Source organism: Phaenicophaeus curvirostris, chromosome 22 (genome assembly GCF_032191515.1).
Source record: "Phaenicophaeus curvirostris isolate KB17595 chromosome 22, BPBGC_Pcur_1.0, whole genome shotgun sequence".
NCBI classification, from domain to species: Eukaryota; Metazoa; Chordata; class Aves; order Cuculiformes; family Cuculidae; genus Phaenicophaeus; species Phaenicophaeus curvirostris.
In genome coordinates this window covers 5,428,499-5,448,240 of record NC_091413.1, presented here as the reverse complement: position 1 = coordinate 5,448,240, position 19,742 = coordinate 5,428,499, and the positions used below count along the sequence as shown (strand labels likewise).

General features: G+C 39.4%; 1 protein-coding gene across 4 annotated transcripts in view; it reads right to left on the bottom strand.

Moving 5' to 3' along the window:
- The window catches only part of VPS13D (vacuolar protein sorting 13 homolog D), an 85,531-nt gene extending 68,118 nt beyond the window's left edge, over nt 1-17,413 (bottom strand). For all 4 annotated transcript variants that reach the window (XM_069874838.1, XM_069874841.1, XM_069874839.1 and 1 more), the window contains exons 1-20: nt 17,249-17,413; nt 16,271-16,348; nt 15,896-16,086; nt 15,515-15,595; nt 14,113-14,229; nt 13,789-13,893; nt 13,285-13,455; nt 12,856-12,956; nt 12,104-12,272; nt 10,617-10,709; nt 9,679-9,889; nt 8,953-9,132; nt 8,382-8,512; nt 7,618-7,690; nt 6,928-7,098; nt 6,392-6,522; nt 5,454-5,586; nt 2,372-4,594; nt 1,949-2,100; nt 126-1,157 (exon numbers count right to left, since the gene is read on the bottom strand). In XM_069874838.1, the coding sequence (XP_069730939.1) occupies nt 126-1,157; nt 1,949-2,100; nt 2,372-4,594; nt 5,454-5,586; nt 6,392-6,522; nt 6,928-7,098; nt 7,618-7,690; nt 8,382-8,512; nt 8,953-9,132; nt 9,679-9,889; nt 10,617-10,709; nt 12,104-12,272; nt 12,856-12,956; nt 13,285-13,455; nt 13,789-13,893; nt 14,113-14,229; nt 15,515-15,595; nt 15,896-16,086; nt 16,271-16,348; nt 17,249-17,345 (5,640 nt within the window). In that variant the 5' untranslated portion in view covers nt 17,346-17,413. The remainder of the gene's footprint in view (nt 1-125; nt 1,158-1,948; nt 2,101-2,371; nt 4,595-5,453; nt 5,587-6,391; nt 6,523-6,927; nt 7,099-7,617; nt 7,691-8,381; nt 8,513-8,952; nt 9,133-9,678; nt 9,890-10,616; nt 10,710-12,103; nt 12,273-12,855; nt 12,957-13,284; nt 13,456-13,788; nt 13,894-14,112; nt 14,230-15,514; nt 15,596-15,895; nt 16,087-16,270; nt 16,349-17,248) is intronic.
- Nucleotides 17,414-19,742: the final 2,329 nt, after the last annotated feature.

Genomic DNA, 19,742 nt, shown 5'->3' with positions numbered 1-19,742 from the left:
AACTCTGTTTCTGAATTTATGCACATACTCCACTAGAATATAAAACATCTGATTTAACCTTAAGTTTCTATAAACCAGCATGTTATGACAGACAATCCAATTAGTATTTTGTATTTCAAATATACCTTCAGATCCAGCTTAGTGTTTACAGGCTCTTGGGCTTGAGAAGCTGACAAAGTATTTATTTCTGATTTGATTGTCTGCTGAGTATCTTCGGGTTGCAGTTTCATAGCATGGTTATCAGCAGTGGATCCAATGCCAAAGAAATCCAGTATCACCACCCAAGTTTGCAAAGTTATTAAGACATCTAGGCAATTAAAATCGACATCTACGCTACGGTTAATTTTGTTATAGCGAGAAGAAAATTCAGGATGTTTCCTATCAACTAGAAATATATTGATATGAACTAATGAATCATCAAAGTTACTTTTTGCACAGGGCAACCTGGATCTGCCTGCTGTTGGAGAAGGAGGTGGAGTCAGAGGATACTCAGAATCAGCATCTTTTTGCTTCTTACGGGAGGCACAAACTGGTCTTTGGTATAGCTGAAAGACATTAGGTGCTTCTTCCATATGGGAAGGTAGGGAACGAGGCATATCTGGATATTCTACATTGGATACCGAGGGGCAAGACTGCGAAAGATATTCCTTGTGTGCTAAACTGGATGGCTTGGGTGCTCCACGGGACACCATGAGGTTCTTATACATAGAGTCTGGATTTTTTTCCAGAAGATCTTCCATCAGCAGGGAACGCAAGGCAATCTGAATAGACAAAGTCTGAGGATGATCTTTAGCAAACTCAACATCGAAGTCCTGAAATTTAAGGCTGACGAGACCTTGTGCACCAAGTGTAAGATCACCACTTAACTGAACCTGGAGCTCAGAGATATGAAAGTTCGCTTGAATCTGAGTAAACGATTTTGTTTCCTTGACAGCTAATGACTTGTTTGGAACAGAATTTAAACTAGAATGGCTGAATAAGCCATTTTCCTTCCGTTCACTTGAGAGTTCTGTGCCTGTACTATGAAGCGATGCTGAGGGAGAACTAGGACAAGGTGAAGACGCAGAAGCAGCTGGAAATTTGTTCAAGTCTTCACTGTAAATTAAATTATCCAGAGTCTGCAGGACTTGTTCATACACATGTTTGGCAAACACCACCTACAACATAAAAAAAAAAAAAAAATCATCATATGAGAGCTGTCTATATTAATATCATCAGTACGTGCATTTCAAAACTCACAAGCTGAAAGGCTGAGGAATTTCAAATTAGAAAAATTTTAAGTTTGCCCACAAGTGAAAATTACTTCAGAACAAGATACAATGCAAAGATGAAGTAAATAAATTCTTCTGTATCAGCTCTGTAACATGACACAATGTGGAAACACACAGGATAGGATCCTAGACTAGGATACCTTGTACTGCTAGGCAAGAAGCATGCACACAGTTAGTTAAAAATAAACCACCATACAGACCAGCCTTAATTTACCAGGCTGGGCTTATGCAGTAACATATGGAAAACACACTCTCCTTAGCTACCACTGCTTGTCTCTTTAGCTTTAGGATTTTCTGCTTCCTCAATTTAAAACCTCTGCTGCTGTAGAGATTTTTTTCAAGATAATGGCATTTTAATTCCTAGTTTCTACTAGAACTCAGATAAACATGTTTGGACAGCAGCTTTTGGACAGTGACACATTCATTTTTTGCCCCTTGATAGATGTTCACGGCAAGAGCTACACCTAACTCATAAGCATGTCTAAAATGCCCCCAAAGAAGATTAAATTTTGGTCATCATTATTATAACCTAAGACTGTCTCTTCTAACCACACATATAAGGATCTGGTTTCTAAACTACCAATATGTTAAACTTGGAGATTTTTGCCTAGAAAACACTTACCCTCTGTGGAGGGAAATACTTTTACATTGATGGTAGAAATGTTACATTACTGTACCTGAACAGGGTTCACAAATTTCCCTTCAATCTTCATAATGCTTGATATTTCGAAGTCTTCACTACTCAGAGGGAAAGTTAAATCCAGATCTCTCTCTAGTGGTTTCTTTTCCAATTTAAACTGGATGGTGGTGTTATTCAAAATGTGGAAGGCTGATAAGAGACAGTGAAATGAAAACAACATTACAAGTGAACTGATGATCCTATATAGACTGTACAGCAGAGATACCATAGCAGCTATGTGACTTGCTCAGAATCTCCTAGCAAGACTAAGTTAAGTATATCTACGTTTTGTTAAATTTCTGCATGAAAGGCACTATTCAGGTTTTTACTAGGATACTAAAAATGGATGCAAATAAAATAACTTTTAAGTACCATCTACTACTCATAATAAAATAATTAAAGAGTCCTCTGATTAACATACCATGGCCCTTATGTAATGATTCAAAGAAGTCATGACGAGTAAAGTGGGATTCTTCCTGGCTACTAGTACTGGCAGGACCTGATGAAGAATGCTGCCTGTGAGGTATTTCACTTGCAGGCTCCTTCTTGCTCGTAAATTGGCTGCTATTTAAAGAATACATTTTAATATCTTTAATTTCAACTTGCAGTCTATCACTCGTAGATTCATCTTCTCCTGGTACAAAATTCTGAATAGATATTTGTCCTAGATGACCTACAAGCAGTTCAGAGCTGCCAGGCTTTCGAGGTATTGAGACAATCGGTGATTCAATGTTTACATTTAATATGAGCTTAATAGTATCAGTTTTGAGAGGCTGAGATCCAAATGCATAGCCTTCATTATCTTCTAAGTTGGCAACATCCCTTGATCGTGGCGTCGTATCAAACAAAGAAACCATCTCGCTATACTCGGCAGTTTTAGTTGCCAAGACTGTAGTAACTTTCGAAGCTGCGCTTTTCAGCATGTTACGGAAATTCTCTTCCAGTTCATCCATTGACAAAGTCAGTTCTTTCAGAAATTTGGCCGAGTGGTTGTAGTGCAAGGAGGCCATTTTGAGGCCGAGAGAACACTCCTCTTTTGACTTTTCTGTGAAAGTGAAACTTAAAGCATCTGGAAGGCTATTTCCATCATCAAGCCTAAAGAATAAAGATTCAAAGTAATCTACATCACCAATGAGATTTTCATACCTTACTGTATTCCCTATGCTGACAACATACTGGTTCTTAACGCTATCCTGTGTTAGATCCATCAGGTGAAGGTATCCAAGAGAGCCATTTACATCCAATTTACTACACATGGAGACATTGACTTTGGTGCCACCAATACTGGCTGTTGCGATTTTTCTGCCATACTTTTCCCCGTTTGCCATGCCAACTGTCCTGAGGAGGAGTATATTTAACCAGTGGATATCAACTGCCACCTCTGTATTCTGTACATAAGTGGACTGGAAGGTTTCCTGTTCCCTCCAATCTCTTTCCAAGTCACTTATTGAAGGCTGAGGACTGGAATCTTCTTTCTCCTTTGGAAAAGATTTCTGGAGAAACCCAATCAGTTCAACAATAGTCTCTGGATTAAGGATGATATCCAGGTTGTTCACCTGCACAGAGATCACCTGCAGACTGCTATCCAAATTCATCGATGGGCATTCTGCACTCACAAACTGATACTCTAATTTTATTAGAGACTCTTGATCTTTTCCACTGTTACCAGATGAAGTATTTGAGGCTGCGGTGCATCTCTCTGCCAAACTAACTACATCAACGGGACGTGCATCATGTGGTCCATAAACTGGGGACTGAGCCCGGCTGTCTCGAAGGCTCCCTGTTGGCACATCAAAACTCAGGTTCTTATGAGAAGCCATCAAAAGATCAAAATCTGTTCCATACGTTTGCATAGTATCAACTAGTAACAGGCCATGAACCGTCAGGGACACTTCTGCATCATACGGCCTTTTCACAAAATGGGCATTGGTGCCAAAAACCTTGAGTACAGAGATATAGCGTCCATTACTTTCAACACCCAGCTGCATACAGTTCACTTTGAATTCGGCCAAAAGCAGCTGAGATTCAACAAGAACTTCCCTGGTATGCTGCTCGAGCATGACAACACTCTGCGTTAGATTCATTACAGAATCATGCAAACTGCCAAGCTGCTCCACCTCTGCAAAGATCTTGTCTTTCCCTAAATGTAGGGCATCAGAAGGCTTAGCTTCAGATTTACTCAGCTGTGTAAAACAGTTCTTCAGAGCTGATATTTTGTCTTCATTGATATGAATTTTCAAGTCTGGGAGGCTGCCGGACAAGACAGCTCCTGGGTATTTTGGGTCAGACGTGTATATCAACCTGCGCTCCAACTGCAGGTGAACATTGAATTTTTCTACCACGTGAGTTGGACCCACATCACTATCCTGAACGTGTTTCCAGTTGTCTTTTACTCGGCCCACCATGATCTGAAGATCCATAAATGAAAGTGTGTATGTCTCATACATTTTTTTACTCATTAAGTGTGCTTGTAGCTGCTCTTCACTAATTTCTACTGCACTAAACTCAGGTATTTTGATGCCGCTGTTAGTGTTAGATTCTGGTGGTGGAGTATTAGGCGGAGTTGCAAGAGGTGTTTTATATTCCTCATCACTCAATTCGCTGGCTTCTGAAGGAAGAGTATCTGCACTTCTTTTAGATTCTTCTGTGGATTAAAAAAAATAATAGTAAACAAACAAACAAAAGCATTCTCCCCCCTCCTGGGGTATCTCCCACCACTACTATCATCCCACCTGAAGTTCTGTTTTTTTTAAACCCAAAGTATATCTGGTGCTGTCCTTGCACCCCCTCCACTGTCACCTTCTTATTCCCTCAAGAGGAAATCTACTATATTCTTATACATGCATGCAGATGTCAGTCACAACATATTACAAAATCTAGCAAAAGACACTACTGTCTCACTTTTAAGCCACTTAGAGCTACAAATTTATTTTCAATCAAGTTATAAACAAAAAAATCCATGATTCTGCCTATGCAATTCTTCTGATCCCAATCTCCTCAAAGCTATCTGCAAGAGAAGAGCAACTCAATATACTTTTCAATATATGAAAATATACTTCCGATGTCACTCCAAAAGAAAGGACTTATTCAAAGTAAATTTTCTCTGGAAGCACTGTACCAAAAAAAGCACTGGACTGCTCCTTCTTACAGCTCTCCGAGCCAAAATCCCACCTATAGTAAAATGCCCAACACACTCGCTTCAAATCTATTCACTGCCTTCAAGATATGCAAAATATCACAAAGCAGCCTTTACTTTAAAAGACAATCCCAAAACAACCCGAAATCCCCAACAAAGCAAAAAATCCCTGCGCTCCTACCCCCCTTATTTTAAAAGCTGAGTATCAATCTTAATTAAAAATTTATTAATAATAGCAGAATTACTATGTGAAACTACGCACATGTATGGGAAAGAACCTTAAGACTTCTCTACTTTCTACACAGACAAAAAAGTTCTTGGGAGAAGATGGAAAGAAAGGGAAAGTTGCAATCATTCCAGATCATACCTTGAGAATTTGTAAGTAATATTCTTCCTAGATCTACAACAACTAACACCGGATCCACAAATTTGAAATCATCGGGAAAGATCACCTGAGGGGCAGAAATATCAAGGCACACGGTCCAGCTTTTGCTGTTTTCCTGAAAGTTAAGAAGAAAGAAATAATAGCTCTCAAAAATGGCTTCCCCTCACACACAATAAAAGCTGTGTCAAAACAAATCAATCCAGTCAGCCACTTTCACACCTGAAAAGCTAACCTTCACAAACCACAGACTGCCACCACAGTCAATGAAGAGGCATTTTCAGTAGATGAAAGGTCTCAGGATATGGCAGATGCAATGAATCCCTCTCCAAAGGAACCTGCCATCTCTAAGCTGAGGAGAGTGTATCTACCTGCAGAGCTAAGACAGCAATCTACCTTCTCCATAACAATGGATCAGATAAATCCTTGTCAAGTACAAGAGAATCACAGAATCACGGAATAGTTTGGGTTGGAAGGGACCTTAAAGCCCATCTAGTTCCAAACCCCCTGCCATGGACACGGACACCTCTCACTAGATCAGGCCACCCAAGGCCCATCCAACCTGGCCCTGAACACCTCCAAGGATGGGGCAGCCACAAGTTCCTCAGGCAACCTGTTCCAGGGCCTCACGACCCTCATCATGAAGAAATTCTTTCTTATGTCTAGTCTAAATCTGCCCCTCTCCAGTTTATACATGTTGCCCCTCATCCTATCACTCCAAGCCTTTGTAAACAGTCCCTCCTCAGCTTTCTTGTAGCCTCTTCAGGTACCGGAAATTCACTATCACATGTGAACTCCCCCCAGTTTCTTAAAAAGAACACCACACAAAAAAATCAACAAAACTCTCTATTCTTTAGAGCTTAAAGTCCTAAAACATAAGAGTAAAAAACTACATAAACATTTTTGGGGGAAATAAAACTTACAATGAAGTCTCCTACTAGTAAACGATCAATCGTTTGCCTGATTTCAGCTTTTGTCTGCATTTTCAGCTTGTTGTACTGTCTTCTGGCAGCTTCAGCCACTCTTGCCTCTAACTCAGATTGATATCCAAAACCTGCATAAGAGATACAAGACTGATTTTGGTATAATTTTGTTCATCTGTTATAGAATCAGGGAAAAAAATAAAGACAGATAAAAAAGAAAAGATCTATTTTAAATTTTAGCAGTAAAATACAGGACAGGAAAACATAGCAGTTGAAGGCATTGGCTGTACCGTATACACCAGGTTGCTTCACAGAAAAAAACGAAGCGTCTAAGCACTAAGCAAATAATCCCACCAAAGAACGCTTCCCAAACCTTTTTCTGAGTCACTATTTGACAGACCTTCAACCTGAGTGATGACATACGAGGGGGACAGAAAGGGTGATAAGTATGGCAACAGAGGAACCAAAGGTATGAAAAGATATAAAAAACACAAAAAATCCCCAACCCCACCGAAAAAAACACATTAAAGTTTAACCTGAGGTATGAACCCTTCCCTTGTAGAAGAAGTCAGCTACTTTCTTAATGGCTTGTGGATTGTAAATAATATTCAGAGGCCTGGTACTGACTTCCAGGCGCCTCTCAAAAGTGCTGTGGACTGGATTTCTTTCATAAAGCATCTCAAACACGGGGGCATTAGGATCTGCAACTGAACAAAGAATGAGTTAGAAAAAGCAGCTGTAAAAATACACTAAACAAATAGACAAATAAATAGCTAAAGCAAAAAACAAGCCCCGAAGAATTTAATTACTGATTTTTAGTTGGTAATACGAGGGAAGCGCTACCCCTTGGAAAGTTATTTGGTAACAGAAAAGCAAATAATATGACTGACTTTTACAATCACCAGAATTCAATGTTTGTACATACAAAAACATTTTCATAAATGGGTCCTAACATTGAACTCCTCACAATTGTTTTTCTTTTTTTAAACCGAGACAAGGAGCAACTGCAATTCCCGTTGTCTTGCAATACATGTTTTCTCGATCACTTTCTTTAAAGTCAACTTCCACGCACTCTTATATCTCAACAAAGCTTCTATGATTTTATCTTTACTGTTGGCAAAAGCATTTGCATTAATTCAAACTCCAAGCATTCCATTATGAAATTTCTGGTTTGTAGGAATTCTCTCATATGCTTATTATCATCAAACAGAAAATGAAATCTTTACCAGGGTTCTGATCAGTTATTTCTGAGGACAAACTTTGGAGTCCAAAGGAAGACATGCAGCCAACTTCTTTTTGCTGATAAGAATGTAAAAAGAAAAAGATTGTTTAGATAAAGTCAACCAAGCCACTCGATATAAGCATAAAAGTCTTTCCCGTATTATGTATTATGGCTGCTTTATGAGTGAATTGTATGTATAGCCTGAGAATATTACATGCAATTTTTTTTCTTGACGTAGTCAAACAAGAGAGGGAAGTATGACTAAGAAGCCAACGTTATCTACTCATGTAGCAGACGAGAGCAAAGTCTGAAGTGCAAATTTCAGTCAGTTGTCTACAAATCATGAAGTACAAAGTACAAGGGAAAATTTCATGGAATTCTATTCAAATTTTGTGTGCTCAGAAGAGATACTTGATATCTATCAGCACTATGAAGGAAAAAAAAGTTCTGTATTTCTGCTTTTAGCATAAAAGAACACAGGTGAAATAAAACCTAACTTGATCCAAAGGGCTTTATGAAGAAGAACAAGCATTGATTAAGCAGCGACGCTGATTGTTACAAAAATTACATCTTGTTCAACAAATTATATTCTTCCCAACACATAAACTGTAACGTTAAAGTCACGAGCACGCACAGGAAACGATGAAGAGTTCTACGAATTATACTTGGGAAGGGAGGGGAAAAGCATGTGTTGAGTTTTGGACTATAACTATTTTCATACGCGTTTATGCATTCTACATAATAACTCAAAGAGTTTCTTTCACCTACAGGATTCGGGAAGACAAGAACAGGAAATATGGTCCCTTCTGTTGCCAAGTCTCTCAGAAAAAGACCACCAAGCTGAACTTTGAGAAGGGAAGAATTCCTGCGAGGAAGGGATTCTGCTAAGATCTTTACACCTGGATTATAAAGACATAAAACACTTTTATTTATCTTCATACACAGCATAGGTTTTATTTAAATTTTACCGATAATAAATAACACCCAGCAAACCAGTCCTCTGCAAGCGCTTATATATATTTATTTCTACTAAAAAAATAAAGCATGGAAATTTGGAATACATTACAATCATTACGAAAGCATGTGTTTCTATAGTTGTCTTCCTTTCACAGATAGCAATGTCTAAAATTAGATTTCTGTGTTGAAATCACTCACACATATGAAGAGAGAAACTTATTTTCACTTGGTGCATCAATTTCTGTAAGCTGTTTTCATATTTTGAGCTCTGTTTCAGTACAGTAATTTAAAGAATTTTAAATAAAAAAAAAAAATCAAAGGAAGGTCTGAAGGCAGACAAAGCTGTGGTCTTTTTTGAGAAAGAACAAAACTGAGTTAATACCTGAAAACTCCAGCTGCATAAAAGCAGTCTCCTCAGCACGCGCCACTTTATTCTCCTTATGCAACAGAGTGAAAGAGCCACCCTGCAACTGCAGATTTAATTTAGCAAAAACATGATCTCTCTTTGTAAAGGTGTTCATGCTAGAAGCATCTGCAGCAGGATCAAAAAATTCATCTGCACCTAATTAAAAACAAAAACACAAACCAACACATTAAACAAGGGCTACTGAAGAACAGAGAACTTAGTCTGAATTTGAAAGTAAAAACTTCCCAGCTTTAGGAAAGAAATAGAAACAAAAAATTAAATCAGATATACCTTAACAGAACTGAATATTCCATGGAACCCTTCTATTTCAATTAAGGTAACGTAAACCTATATTTAGGAAGACCCCCGACAACTCAGTACTGGTTATACAGCAGGCTATCCACCCCAGCCATCTGAACAGAACAAGTCCCAAAGCTCTTTGCCATAAATATTTCTAACAGTGGAAGCAAACGTATTCCATAAATTGCTTCAGAAATAAGCAGGTACACCAACTACTGAGACAAAAAAAACCCCCAGTTATTAACCTTTAGACAGGCCCTGCTGCCTAGGTACATTGTTTGGCATACGTAATCTTCGAACAGTGTAGAACCAAAGAGTTGATTCTATTCTCCTTTACGAAATATCTGACTATGGCAGCGTTAGCAGCTTTGAAATGCGAAAGAGAAACCTGTACTTCCATACCTAGTATGTCTTCTGGATTCCACTGTTCCTTTGGGTCTGGCAGCAGCCCTTCAAAAGGCTCACCTTCGTATGTTTGCTGAGCATATCCATACCAACCTCCCCACCCAGGAAACCACGACTGAAGATACTGCAGCATTCCTGTCCTACTGCCATGTGCAGATTCTGCTGTAGGGGAACCTCCAGGGGAATCAGGCAACGGCTCCTTAACACTCTGTGTTTGAACATTAAGGACATACACATAACTGCTGATAAGTGAAAAAATATCACAAGCATACAGAAAAGTCACAACAAAAATAAAATTCCATCTACTATTTACTCAGCACTCCTCAGTAAATCAGCGGTGATATTTTCAGTCAATACTTAGCCTGTCAGGAGAGCAGCAGCGAAGAAATAACAAATATATCATCAGTTAAGTGCTGCATATTCAAATAGGAAGCCATATGGCAGTATTTAAATCTTTGCCTAGAAACACTAAACCAAATAAGAAGCCATTTGATACCGTAAAACACAGCTTTAAATTTTAAGAACTGTATTTGAAAGAGATGACATTGTACTGTTACAGAGGTTCGTCCATATTTTATGAAGTGTGCTCAGAAAGCCATTTGCATGAAGCTGTCTTCAGCCACATATTTATTCTGGGAAAATACTATAGGCCCTTATTTCCACTCTCTGCTTTTAAGATGAACAGTTCTTGCCCTAGGAATTCCAGCAAGGATACTAGGGAGGAGAATAATCAGATGACCAGACAAAAGACTTCACTGTGCAAACTTGTGTCAAAACTGGAGGAATCCAGCACTGTTTGCAATTTTATCATTAATGCCACATTCCAACATCAAAAGGAACACATGCTAACACTCTCCAGCGGAACAGAACACAACATCTCAAAACAACTCACTCAAAGATTCCAAACACCACCCTGTCTGCAGAATGTTCCTCACCTCAGCCAGGTCATGGAATTTATCATGGACTATCTCATATAATAGCTTCAACTCTTCATATGTTTGCTCATCTTCAATACGATGCATTTCTGCCTGAAAAAACCAACAAAGGTAAAGTAACTGCACTAAAAGAATATAGCACCTTGTTCGTAAACACGTCAAACATCCCTGCAATAAGTAAGAGATTCACAGAGGAAACTAACATCTAACATGGTTTTAATGATAGCACCAAGTGCCTAAGCACATGAAAATAAACAGAAGCCATGTGGGCCACCGTACTATTTTCCCCTCTATCACAAATAAAATTTATTTGCATTATAAAATACATTATTTTAACACTTCTCATCGTAAAAATTCCTTGCTCAACTATATCCTTCTATTATGCATCAGAAGCAAGGTTTGCAGCACAAAATTTTAGCTGATTTTAACCTGATCTAACAGAATGACTAGCTTAGCCAGAAGCAAAGAAAGCTTCTAGCTTGAATAAAAAAGGCAGAGGAAATGAACTGCATAAATTAGGACACCGTAGTAGTCGCATTTAGTTACTCAGAGATGTTGTCTTCTTTGTACTGATTAAGAAGTTGTTAGTGGAAGCTTATGATTCACCCAAGTCTTAAAAATACATATTGGAATAAGAAAGCAAAAGACATTTTTCTAGTCCAACAGCATTGTCCTTGTTAGGCTCTGCTGATGATAATACTATTTGAAATAGTCTCCAGCTTTGCCATGTACTATAAATTTTTCAGTATATTGACCTACTCCTACAATTCATGTTTAAATAACACAAATAAGCATTACATATTGCTTACAGTATGAATAGAACCACACCTGTAGCCAAGGCAGGTGAGGTATATGACGCCCTGCACTGATTTAACAAAAAAGTCCCAATTCAACTAGGCATCAAATGCAGCTAATTATAGTTCACAGGGTTTTTTTCCTTCTGAAGTGAGACACAGATTCATCATTAGGGGCATTTTCTAAATTCTTCATCTTAAAATTCGCCACCGAAAGACAAAAACTAAAAAGACAACAAACCACCCCCAAACACACTGTCAACTCATCACAATTTTCCCCACGTTACCTACCCAACCATATGGGTGCCCTGACACACTTCTGATAGTTAAAACTCTTTGAGTCTGTAGAGAGCACAAGTTAAGAAAACACGTGACAGACTGACACAAGCATTCTATGAGACTTAATGCTATTTTTGATCAAAACCAGTTACAGCTGAAAAAAAAGGACAGGTTTTTGCACAGCAAAATAAAAACACAAGAACCCAAGAACCCTGCCGCGCACACACCTCCCACAAGTCCAGGCTGCAAACATTAAAAATTCAGTTGTGGTCAAAAGACAGCCTGCTCAGTGAAAAAGGCTTGCAGTAAAACCAAAGACGTTTCTAAACCGTAACAGATTTAAAATTTGAGAAGATGAAACAAATCAAATATAAGATGATTAATGAACACTGTAAAAACGTCAAAGCTAAATACCTGCTCTGCAGCAGACAGTGGTTCCCCCTTCAACTTGCTGTAATATAAGTCAGTGTACGATACTGCATCTCGGGCCCGATGTAACGCGAACTCCCAAGTAGAACGTCGTCTCTGCTCCCTGATCTCCGAAAGATTGGCATTCAAAGCAAAGATCCACCATTCTCGGCAGCTGAAACATTTTAAAATTACTGGATTAACAATATTTGTAAAAAAACCCAAACGCATGTCAAACTGGTAAAAGGTCCAGGATTGGTTCGGTGAAAGAACAGAGCGCAACTGGTCAGAAGAAGCATCAGTGTTAGAGACAGCAACGATGGGTCAGTTCTACAACTTGTGTAGAACACGGCTCTGCCAAGTACCCACTGCTTAAATAGGATTTAGTGTAGCTGTTCTATATCAGGCATAGACAATAAAATGTAAAGTGACACAGACCTCTGGTCTGCAGCGATACCACCTCTCCTACCTATCATGAAAAGAAACTTAATAGGAGCTCTATCGAGAAAGAAAATTTCAGAACACCACAGTGTGCACATGTGGGTAGAACCTCCAACTTCATTTCAGTTCTTGGAAGCTGTGAAAGAGGGATTCAAAGCCTTAGGTAGGAATAATTTTACTTTAAGCTTGAATCACATCTGAATATTTAAAACTTATTTATGAGGTAGGGAAAAAACCCATGAAAATTGGAACTCCAACAGATGATAGTATAGTTTTTAATATCATATTAACAACATCACATCTGTAGATATACTTACTTCTCCGTTACTGTAACCTTTGGTCTCCACTTCCTGAATTTAAGCTGGCGTTCCTTTCTAGCCAGTTCCTTTAAAAATCCCATGATCTGCTGATACTGCATCTTGTAGTAAAAGAATACACAGATCAGTTAGGTAATAGTGGGAGTGCTTTCCAAATAAAAGGGGAGGAAAAAACAAAACAAACATAAAACCAACTGCAGGCTCAGCTTTGCTGCATCAATGGCCCGCACATGGCTGCAGAATTAAGATTAATGTTAATCATAATTCATAATTTGCTTCTCTAGCATCACATCTTCTACCAAATCAGCCTTGCACACCCAACGTAGCCTAGTATCGTTAACAGCACATTCATGATAGCCTCGTTTATCCTGCTTCCCAACAGTCTCTGTTTCCAATACAGAGAGTTAAATGACGATGGTTGGTATCTACCTGTGACAGCTTCAAGGGGATAGTCTCAAGCTGAATGTCACACTCAAGTCGCGGAGTCTGGCGTGATCTCAAAGGCTCCTTCGAACAATTTCTCTTAAGAAGAGCAGATGTGCATACAGGTTCCATGATGTAATCATGATCACGGCTTTCCATACTCTTATCCATTGCTTCCTGGGGGTTACAAGCAAATTTATTCCATAAGAAATGAGTGTACAATACTCATTAGGAGGCGTGCGTTTCATATATTAGAATATACTTCATTAGCACGCCAGTCCATTTAAGAACCTTCTTCAACATATTCTCTCTTCAAAGGTAGAACAAGATATTGCACAGCCTAGCCTTTGTGGGTTGCACACATATACTATTATTGTAGCATGAAATCATAATCTTCCGTTGCTCTTAAAAGCACTGGATCCAATAAATTCTAAGTCAAATATGTCTTCAGTATATCAAGAAGACTAACAACAACAATAACCATTCACATGCAAAATCTCTCTCTCGTACCTGTAGCTGACCAGGAGGCAAGTCACCCAATAAAGTGCAGTTAGTATCCCAATAAACACTGAAGTCAGCAACATCGAGCTGTTTTTTCCGCATCAGTTTCTCAACCTGAAGTAGAAAAAGTGGAATACAGCCAAGATCACACATCATGTGCCATGTAGTTTGTAGTTCTACATACTCAATAAACAATATAAACGTCCAGAAACAATTTATAACATTAACCAGACCATTATTAAAATGCCATATTTTTAACTAAATATTTCCCAGCACCTATAAAATACATAATCACATCTTGGCTGCCATGAGCTCTAGCACAGTTGTACTTACTGGTTCAAATACTGCATTCTGCATGCATACATTTTTGATGCATATGCCAAACGCAAATGGCCGCAGAGGATTTGTGACACCATCTTCAAACCTCAAATGGACATCTTGAATTTTTAACTAGACAGAAAAAAAAGACAACTATTATGCACTGTTAAAAGTGGACAGCAGTACTATCCATTTATACTGAAACAATTCATTATTTCATTTCTGCAATGCTCCCACAAATTTCTCATAGTTACTCAGATCTCATAAAAATCCTGTTTCTCAATTCTTTCTGTACTCTCTGGTTCTACCTCTTTCCCAGACACCACTGGTCCCTGCCCTTCTCTCCAAAACCAACCAGCCCCTTTCATAAGGCACTGTACTTCATTCTGCTACCCTACTATTACTCTCCATTAAAGGCAAATGTGTAATTGCCAATCAGATTTGTTTCTGTACTAGAATCATCAGCGTGGGCAGCAACACACAGTGACCCAAAATAATTTTAGATTGGTAAAACCTTTGAGAGAACCGAGCTACTGTGGCTTCCCAGAAAACGCTGTGTCCAGGACTGAAAAAAGTATAGAACCTCTCACCTTGAGCTCCTGCATCAAATACATTACTCTCAAAAATACCAGGAAAAGGAAGCATGAGCTATCCTGCTTCTAAATTGCCTCTAATGAGCTGAAATTCAACCAGATAATATAGTCTATCTGCACATAAGGAAAAAGAAGCATAGTCCTTTCACAGAGGTGAGCAGGCAAACTTTAGCAAGTAATACGTAGAAACCTTCAAGGTCTTAAACACAAAGGATTAACGATGTAAATGTTGCTAAAATATCAAGTACACTAGGACTTCCAAAGAGAAAAAGGAACAGGGCATAACACCCATACTTTTGAGTAAGTTTGATACTTAGGAGATAGATGGCAGATTTTTATTAATAGTAGAAAAGTAATAATTAAAGAACTCGAGAGACAATATGCAGTCAAATAATCAATATCACAGATCAGCATAAACTCTGAGATTTGTTTCTTTATAAATTATCTTTTTATCAACACAAATTATGCTCTTCTGCATCATAAACAATTCAATATTTTGGTGGGTTTATAACTAAAAAACTAAAATGTGAGCAAAACCCATCAGATTTCATGCAAATTCATTACCCACCTCCTGTTACAAATCATAAAAAGTTGATGTTTTCCTCTGGGTAAAAGCAGGATGGAGGGTTTTTCCTTTCCAGAAGTCCCCACCCAGACTAGTTTAAGAGTGGAGTTACAAAGGTTCAATTTGAAAAGGAACTGTCCTCTGTCAAACATCTACCTTTGAGTTACGCATCTCCTCCCTGAGCACTATACAATGTGAAGCACAGTGGGCACAGGTAATTCTTTATAAGGGGAAAAATCTCTGCAATGCAAAGACTTACTTCAATGTTTTCTACAATTCTTGTGACTACAGATGCAGTAACTGAGTACCAGTAAGATTCCCCCTTCTGTTGTCGTTCTTTCTAAAAGAGAAAATAAAGACAAGCATTAATTACTACTATAAAATCTAGTCAGGAAACAACATACCTCATTTTACTGAATTTACTGTGAACAGCGAGAAAGAAAAAAGAACACCCAGCTCCTGCAGTATCTCCAACACACGTGGGACACACAACGGACCAGGGTTAGTGGGGCAGAAATTGTACCATGTTTGCATGTAGGAAACAAACTCTAACTTAGTTTCCAATGCATCTGTTCTCCTAATTGTTAGGAGACTTAAATGCAATCCATGTACCATAGTAGGAAAGACAAGCGTGACTCACTTTCCATTTTTCTTCAAGTGCAAGGAGAAGTGCTTTCTTGTGTTCTCTCTCTTGCAACTTCTCCCTTTCTTCATCAAAATCTCCTTTTTTTTCTGGTGCACCAATTAAGTGTAGTTTTGAGACGGATATCACCCATGGTTCCACATGTGGCCGATAAAAAGGTATCTGTAGTGTTATTTTGCCAATGAAACCTAGATATACAAAACAGAGATGCTGTCAAATTCCTGTGCAAATATTTTATCACTCTTGGTAAAAAAAAAATAAAAGAAAATAGAAGCAAATACGCTTCTGAAGTCACAGATATAGATTCTTCTAAAACATGCAATACCTCCTGTTTATAAATATTTGTCCGGCACACACAAGCAAAATACAAACCTGCCTTTACTTCAAATGGTAATTCCAGTTCCTTCAAGGCATCTTTCTTCAGTGGCAGGTTTTCCAATTCAACAGCACCTACACAAAGCAGAAAAAAAGACAAGACTGCTAAACAAAATTATGTTAAAGAATGCCAGCTTGAGGATCAGAAGATTAAAATGACTGGCACTGTGGTTTAAAGGAAAAAAATCAAATAGGATTTCATGAGAACAGCCAACCCACCACTTCAAGCTGTGGCACAATTGCAATGGTTATTTAATATACTTGCTAATTTTCCAATGCCATGTGCTTACACCATTTGATGAGGTCCTCTAAAAGCAATTTTGTGCAAGGTTTTAGACCCGAACTTTATTGTAACCAAGGAGAAAGCTTCTTCTCTGTGTTTTTTCAAGAGATACTTCAAGTACCTTCTCAATATTACAAAAAGCACCCACAGAAAATCGTTGACGTGTTATAAAACATCCTCTCCAAAACAAGCAGATAATAGCAACAAAATGTAAATTAGAAAGCTTTGATGTGAGGACTCTGCACAAGTTGCATGAACATAACATGACATAACATGCTATAAACAAGAAGTATTAATTACAGGGGAGTAACTACCAGCACCAAACCCTAAGAAGCAAATGCTACACAATATTTTCTGCCACAGTCCCTCAACACGGAAGTTACCAAACAACACCAAGAAAAATGATACTCAAACACAAAACTAAACATGCTGATAAGATATGCTAAGCACACTTTTAAATGTTTCATATAAATTAATTTGTTTATAAAAAGCAACCAAGATAAGAACACAAGAGAATTTCCTCTTTATAGTAAAGCACTAGCACAAAATTCCATATTAAAAAAGTTTATACGAATGTGAAGTGCAACATTAAGTGACTGCTTCTAGTGCACCTTCCAGTTATTACAAAAACATGGCACTTCTTTTTAAAATCACAGTATGAAAACACTACAGAAAATACCACAAGGCCTCACCCTTCAGAAGAGCGACTGAAAGTTGGTCTGTGTTCAGGTTATTGACATATTTGCCCAAATAGGTGTTGAGGACCCAGGCTACCAATCCTTCCAACATGACTGTCCTAGAAGAGGGCAGCTAATGCTCCTGTCATTTTCTGGGTTTCTGTTCCATAATTAGTCTTTCTCTGGAAGAAAAAGCATGAAGAAAATGATTGCCTGAAATACACACCCTCAGCAGAGCTGACATATTGCTGTCACTGTAATTCTTACTGTAAAGAATCTAAAAAGCAACAAAATCTGTTAAGCTGGATTTCTACCCTAAAGAAAATGCTTTGCCCTTTATATCTCAAATCAGAGTTTTATATAGAGCTTTGATGATTACAGACCGCTTCCATTTGCAAATTAAGTTCATTTTTCCATTCTTTTTCCAATCAAAACAACCCTTTTTGTTGCAGTAACCAGCAAGCCCAATCTACAATCCTCTTCCAGAAAAGGGAAGACTAAAATTCCACATTGATGTCAAGCAGTTTTGCACTGGCCTCCTCGATTTCTGCTGTCAGTGTCTTCTTCAAGTTGCCAGCGTTTTGGTCTAAAGTAACAGTCCAGAGCCTTCGACTGTATTTTTGCAGAATTCCTATATAGCATCTGTGAAAAAACAACCCTACCCAACTCCTTGTTTTTTTTGAAGAGTGTATATGTGGGAAGTAACCAGATACAAGCCGCATAAATAGCTCACCAAGAGTTACTCTAACAGGTTTCCAAAGCGATAGCATAGGTTGCTGTGTCAAGGAGGGGAAAAAAGCTGCATTAGGAAAGCAACACCAGTCGTACAGGTAAACATTGCTCTTCATACTCTTCTTCAACCACTTCTGTTTCAACTTATGTGGTAATCAGACCACTAAAACTCCTAAGCCCCTGTTCAAGGTTTGAACCAGTGAATTGCAAAACTACTATGAGCTCCTGCAAGGACAGGATCAAGCATGTTATTGCAGTAAGAAGCAGATAGGCTGTATCTTGTGGTTCAAATGCAGCAAAGGCGTTAATTCCATGCTTAGCAAAGTCTCCCAACCCCCTCACCTCCCTAAGTGAGAAGACTGAGTGGCAGAAAAGCCAGATATCAAACTTATTGACATCTGACAACAGAAGAAAACGACAACTTCAAGATTTACATTTCAAATTTTATAATAAGATTCAAGGTTTTCTCATAATGAGTTTTGATTGGTTTTAGCCAATCAAATCAAATTTTTCTTCTTTAAATTTGAACTAATATGGTCAAAGAAAATAACCAGAATTAATTAAAAGCCTTTCTAAAGGCTGAAAAGTGAAACGATGTTAAACATTTTTAACATATTTATCTTTGTAAAATTCCTCAACACTTTTCAAAGATGACAGTATTACCCCACAGAATAAAGATCATTTTACACATGGGGCCACCACCGTGTATGACTAGTTTTTATTCTATTAAAACTGACCAAAAAAGGTGAAGTTAAAATCTCAAGCAAATCATAGAATCATAGAATAACCAGGTTGGAAGAGACCCACCGGATCATTGAGTCCAACCATTCCAAATACAATAATCCTTGTCATGTTACCCTTAACAAAATAAGTAAATAAAAAATCTACAGGTGTTAGGAGTCAAACCAGAGGAAAGATCTTGCAGAAGCTTTTGGAAGCACAGGACAGGCTGGTACCCCAGAGCCTGAAAACCTCTGGTGCGTAAACACTTTATTAAAATCCACAGTAAGAAAGACACAGCGAGCGCTTATAGAATCGGTGGGAAAAGACCTTTGCGATCATCGCGTCCAAGCGATACTGAACTGTTTCTCAGGAGGACATGGCGAAGTCAGGACCCTCACTCGGGGTTGGCTCAATTTTCCAGCCCAGAGGAAGCGGGAAGCCCCGAGGGTCGGGAACCAGCTGGGATGCGGTTCCTGTCAGTGGGGATGGGGGCGTGGGGTGGTGGGGGAAGCTCAGAAGCTTTTTCCCCTAGTCCTATCACCACAAGCCTTTGTAAACAGTCCCTCCCCAGCTTTCTTACGGCCCCTTCAGGTACTGGAAGGTCGCTCTAAGCACAGCAAAAGCCCAGAAAGGGCCCTGAGGGGCTTCCCCTTCTCCCCGCACGCAGCGAGGAAGGCACAGCAGCCCCGAGCCAAAGGTCACCTTGCCGGGGGCGGCCAGCAGAGCCCGCGGGTGAGCGGTCTCAGCTCGTATCAGCCCATATCAGCCCGTATCAGCCCGCTCGCCCCCCCCCGACTGGGCCTCAGGCGCCAGGCGGGGCCTTAGCGGGGGGGGAGGTATGTGGTGCGTGTGTTTCTCGGGCCCCTCGCCCCCCCGACTCCCCCCGCGCCGGGGCGGAGCGCTGCGAGGGGCGTGAGGGAGGGGAGGTGCGGGGCTGCGGGCGCGGGGGAGCGCGGGGGGGGGAGGCGGACGGAGCAGCGAGGGCGGCGGGGCCGGGCCGGGCCGCGCGGTGCCGGTACCCACCTGGGCGGCTGCGGCGCGGGCGGGGCGCGCC